At 38.0% G+C, this 4,461-nt stretch overlaps 2 protein-coding genes across 2 annotated transcripts in view; one reads left to right on the forward strand and one right to left on the reverse strand.

The window, feature by feature from the left end:
* The window catches only part of CBG26663, a gene marked incomplete at both ends in the record, with an annotated part of 3,448 nt that extends 913 nt beyond the window's left edge, over positions 1-2,535 (forward strand). Inside the window, 5 exons of the mRNA XM_045240882.1 lie at positions 14-84; positions 260-478; positions 616-806; positions 2,028-2,298; positions 2,440-2,535. Of these exons, the coding sequence (XP_045100647.1) occupies positions 14-84; positions 260-478; positions 616-806; positions 2,028-2,298; positions 2,440-2,535 (848 nt within the window). The remainder of the gene's footprint in view (positions 1-13; positions 85-259; positions 479-615; positions 807-2,027; positions 2,299-2,439) is intronic.
* CBG23822 lies at positions 1,022-2,188 on the reverse strand (the record flags this gene model as incomplete). Its single annotated transcript, XM_002647878.1, has 2 exons — positions 1,022-1,943; positions 2,169-2,188. 2 exons carry the CDS (start codon positions 2,186-2,188, stop codon positions 1,022-1,024), a joined length of 942 nt encoding a protein of 313 aa, XP_002647924.1.
* Positions 2,536-4,461: the final 1,926 nt, after the last annotated feature.

A 4,461-nucleotide genomic window follows, 5' to 3' on the forward strand; every position in this document is an offset into this window, starting at 1 on the left:
GTTTTGCATCCAGTGACCCAAAAACCCGTTAAATGGATCGATATTGGCCCAATTATCAGGAGAAGTCGGGAAATTTTAGAAGAGGTGAGAATGAAAAAAAAAATCATTTTGACAAAAAATAGGCAAAATGAATGAAAAACGACTGATAAAATGTTTAAAATATACCAAAATGCTCAAAAATTATTTTTGAGCATTCGAGCGCATTTTTAAGCATTCAGAAGTCTAAAATGCACCAAAATGCACATTGTTCATTTTGCAGTTTCATCCTCCATCTACATTCAAGTTCCAATCATTGAATGCACTTCAAAAAATGACATTTTCATTGGCTAAATTCAGAAATGCACAGAAAATGAAAACGAAAATTTTGGATTTTATGACATTTGATGATTATTTTATGCATTGGGAGGAATGGATGACACGGGCGGCCGAGTGGTTAATGCATTCTGTGCATTTTCGTTTACTACCAAATCATGAAAAAGTAAGGAATGAAAATGAGTCATTTTGAGCTAAAATTGAATGCTTTTGGAGCATTTTAGAGCGTTTTGACCGTCAAAATGCTTAAAAATGATTAAAAATGCACCAGAATGCACATTTTGCATTCTTCTACATTTTCAGCTTCAATTTTTCAAAATCGTCTGGGCAGTTTGGCGTCGTTTTGAACGGAATTCAATGTCGGCAAAAGTTTTCGGAAAAAAATGTTTGGATGAGAAGTTATTGCTCATTTCGGACGATACTGTAACAGTATTTGACAAATTGACAATTGATCATTCGGAGATTCAAGGACCAAGATTGCATGAGTGGAGAGCGTGGGTATTTTTGAGCATTTTAAAAATGAAAAATCATGAAAAATGAGCCGAATTCCAAAAGTGAAAAATCAAGTGAGATTTAAACGTGATGAAAAAAAAAATATATATATATAAAGGAAAAGAAAGTTTGAAAAAAATTAAATTCTAGACAAAAAGAACTGCGTGAATTAAATTAGAAATCCACGACCAAAGATGACCTCAGGGAGATAAGATTACTATAAAGGAAGAGAAAAAGTAGAGGGAACAATCAGTTCTCTCCTCTCGGAGCTCCCGAGAGGGGACCGGAGAAGGAATCCGGATTCCTGGGTCCGGATCCCGGATGCCTGTGTCCGGATTCCAGATTCCTGGGACCGGATTTCGGATTCCGGATTCCCGGGTCCGGATTTCCGGATTTCCGGGTCCAGATTTCCGGATTCCGGATTCCAGATTCCTGGGCCCGGATCCCGGATGCCTAGGTCCGGATTTCGGATTCCTGGGTCCGGGTTCCGGATGCCTGTGTCCGGATTCCAGATTTCGGATTCCTGGGTCCGGATTCCGGATGCCTGTGTCCGGATTCCAGATTTCGGATTCCTGGGTTCGGATTTCCGGATTTCCGGGTCCAGATTTCCGGATTCCTGTGTCCGGATTCCAGATTTCGGATTCCTGGGTCCGGATTTCCGGATTCCTGTGTCTAGATTTCGGATTCCGGATTCCGGATCCCGGATGCCTGCGTCCGGATTCCAGATTCCTGGGTCCGGACTTCGGATTCCGGATTCCCGGGTCCGGATCCCGGATTCCTGGGTCCGGGTTCCAGATTCCTGGGTCCGGATTCCAGATTCCTGGGTCCGGATTCCAGATTCCTGGGTCCGGATTCCAGATTTCGGATTCCTGGGTCCGGATCCCGGATGCCTGCGTCCGGATTTCGGATTCCGGATTTCCGGGTCCAGATTTCCGGATTCCGGATTTCCGGGCCTAGATTTCCGGATTCCTAGGTCCCGATTCCAGATCCCAGATTCCTGTGTCCGGATTCCAGATTCCTGGGTCCGGATTTCGGATTCCAGATTCCTGGGTCCAGATTTCCGGATTCCCGGGTCCGGATTTCCGGATTCCGGATTCTGGATTCCTAGGTCCCGATTCCGGATTCCTGGGTCGGGATTTCTGTTTCCTCAGAAATTCTGAAGCTCTGAATATCTAAAATTCCGCATGCATCAGAATGATTTTCAATCATTTTAATTTTTCCAGAATCCTGCGACACAATCTTCTCCAATACTTTGAGCTCGTCGTTCGGCCGTGTTTGGAATGGAATTTCACAGAAATGGAAATCAATTTCGCATTATCTCAAATTGTCTGGAATTATGCGTCCCGTAAATTATTGGGACAAACTCTTCAAGCGGCTGACTCATTTTTGGCTGAAATTTCTGAAAATCTACATGAATATTATCAAACTGAGCTGAAAATCAAGAACTATGCGCCAAGACTGGCGGTGATTATGGATATGGTCAATGGAGTGTTGGTAAGAGTTTGGCGGGAGTTTGAAAATTTGAAAAATGCTCAAAAAAAACTCAAAAATGCCTAAAAATGGACCAGAATCGTTTATGAGCATTTATGGACAGTTTTAAGCTGAAAATGCATGATTTTTGATCACGATTTTCAGAAAAACCAACTGGAACACGAAAAGACAATGGAGATGGCATTTTTGTTTGATATGCTCAGCATTGTGGTCTCCGAGCCTGCATTTTTCATTGTTTAAATAAGATTTTTAGACTATTTTTTTCATGATTTTTGAGCTATTTTTCATGATTTTTCATTTTTCGTAGTTTTAGAGCTTTTAGACCCGCATTTTAAAATTCGAAATTCAAAAAAAAATATGCCCAAAATGACCGAAAATCATTTTTCATTTTTTTTTATTTTGGGTCATTTTTAGCCGTTTTTGACAAAATGTTTTGTGCATTTACATGATCATCATCATTTTCAGACTCTTCAAAAATTGGTGGACATGGTTTTTCTATTCGACATGTTTCTTTTTTGCATATTTTCTTTCAGTTTTTGTAAATGAAGGGTTTTATGATTTCGAGGTTTATTGAACAAGTTTGGAGTAAGAAAACATCGTTTTTCAATTTTAAAAATAGTTTCAAATAGTGTGGAAAAATAGAAAAATAGAGAAAATTACCACAAAATCTTTCTTATATACTAGCCTGTTTGCCGCGCCTTCGGCGCGATTTGACCCTTTTTTTCGCGATTTGACCCTTTTTTTCGCGATTTGACCCTTTCTTCGCGACTCACTCCCTCTTTAAAGGTCACGTCAGTTTATATTTTAATTCAAGTTTTTCCACTTGTGCGGACAGACCGAGAGAGAGAGAGAGAGAGAGAGAGAGAGAAAGAGACGCAACTTCATCCCGATGTCAGTCTGTCAACTTTTGAAAAACTTGAGAAATTAATATATTATAAATTCACGTGACCCTTTTATAATAATTGAGGAGCGGAGCCACGAATCAGTAAAAAACTAGATTGATTCGCGCCAAAGGCGCACCAGCTTCCTGGTATAAAATATTTGAATTAGTAAAAATCAGATACCGTAAAACCTCTAATAGAACAATTCCCGAATTCAGAAATGCCGGAATTCCGGAATTTAGAAATTCAGAAATTCAGAAATTCAGAAATTCAGAAATTCAGAAATTCAGAAATTCGGGAATTCAGAAATTCAGAAATTCAGAAATTCGGGAATTCAGAAACTCAGAAATTCAGAAATTCGGAAATTCCGGAATTTAGAAATTCAGAAATTCAGAAATTCAGAAATTCAGAAATTCAGAAATTCAGAAATTCGGGAATTCAGAAACTCAGAAATTCAGAAATTCGGAAATTCGGAAATTCAGAAAGTCAGAAATTCAGAAATTCCGGAATTCAGAAATTCAGAAATTCAGAAATTCGGGAATTCAGAAACTCAGAAATTCAGAAATTCGGAAATTCGGAAATTCAGAAAGTCAGAAATTCAGAAATTCCGGAATTCAGAAATTCAGAAATTCAGAAATTCAGAAATTCAGAAATTCGGGAATTCAGAAACTCAGAAATTCAGAAATTCGGAAATTCGGAAATTCAGAAAGTCAGAAATTCAGAAATTCCGGAATTCAGAAATTCAGAAATTCAGAAATTCGGAAATTCGGAAATTCAGAAATTCAAAAATTCAGAAATTCTAAAATTCAGAAATTCAGAAATGCCGGAATTCCGGAATTCAGAAATTCAGAAATTCCGGAATTCAGAAATTCAGAAATTCAGAAATGCCGGAATTCCGGAATTCAGAAATTCAGAAATTCCGGAATTCAGAAATTCAGAAATTCAGAAATTCTGGAATTCAGAAATTCAGAAATTCAGAAATTCAGAAATTCGGGAATTCGGAAATTCAAAAATTCAGATTCAAAGAATCTGAAATTCAGAAACTTTTTTGAAATTCAAAAATGCCAAAAAAATCATGATTTTTTTTCATTTTTCATTCTGGTGCATTTCTTACAATTTTTTTGCTTGTTTTCTGGCATTTTCAGCTATTTTTTAGGTCATTTTTTCAGATTTTATTCCTGAACTAGATAATTCTGGTTCAAGTTGACAGTGACCTTTCTAAAATAAGAACCGCTCAATTGAAGGGTTCTACCTTTCTAAATACCGTAAAACCTCTATTAGAACG

The sequence above is a fragment of the Caenorhabditis briggsae genome (assembly GCF_000004555.2).
Source record: "Caenorhabditis briggsae AF16 supercontig from assembly CB4, cb25.NA_047, whole genome shotgun sequence".
Taxonomy (NCBI): domain Eukaryota; kingdom Metazoa; phylum Nematoda; class Chromadorea; order Rhabditida; family Rhabditidae; genus Caenorhabditis; species Caenorhabditis briggsae.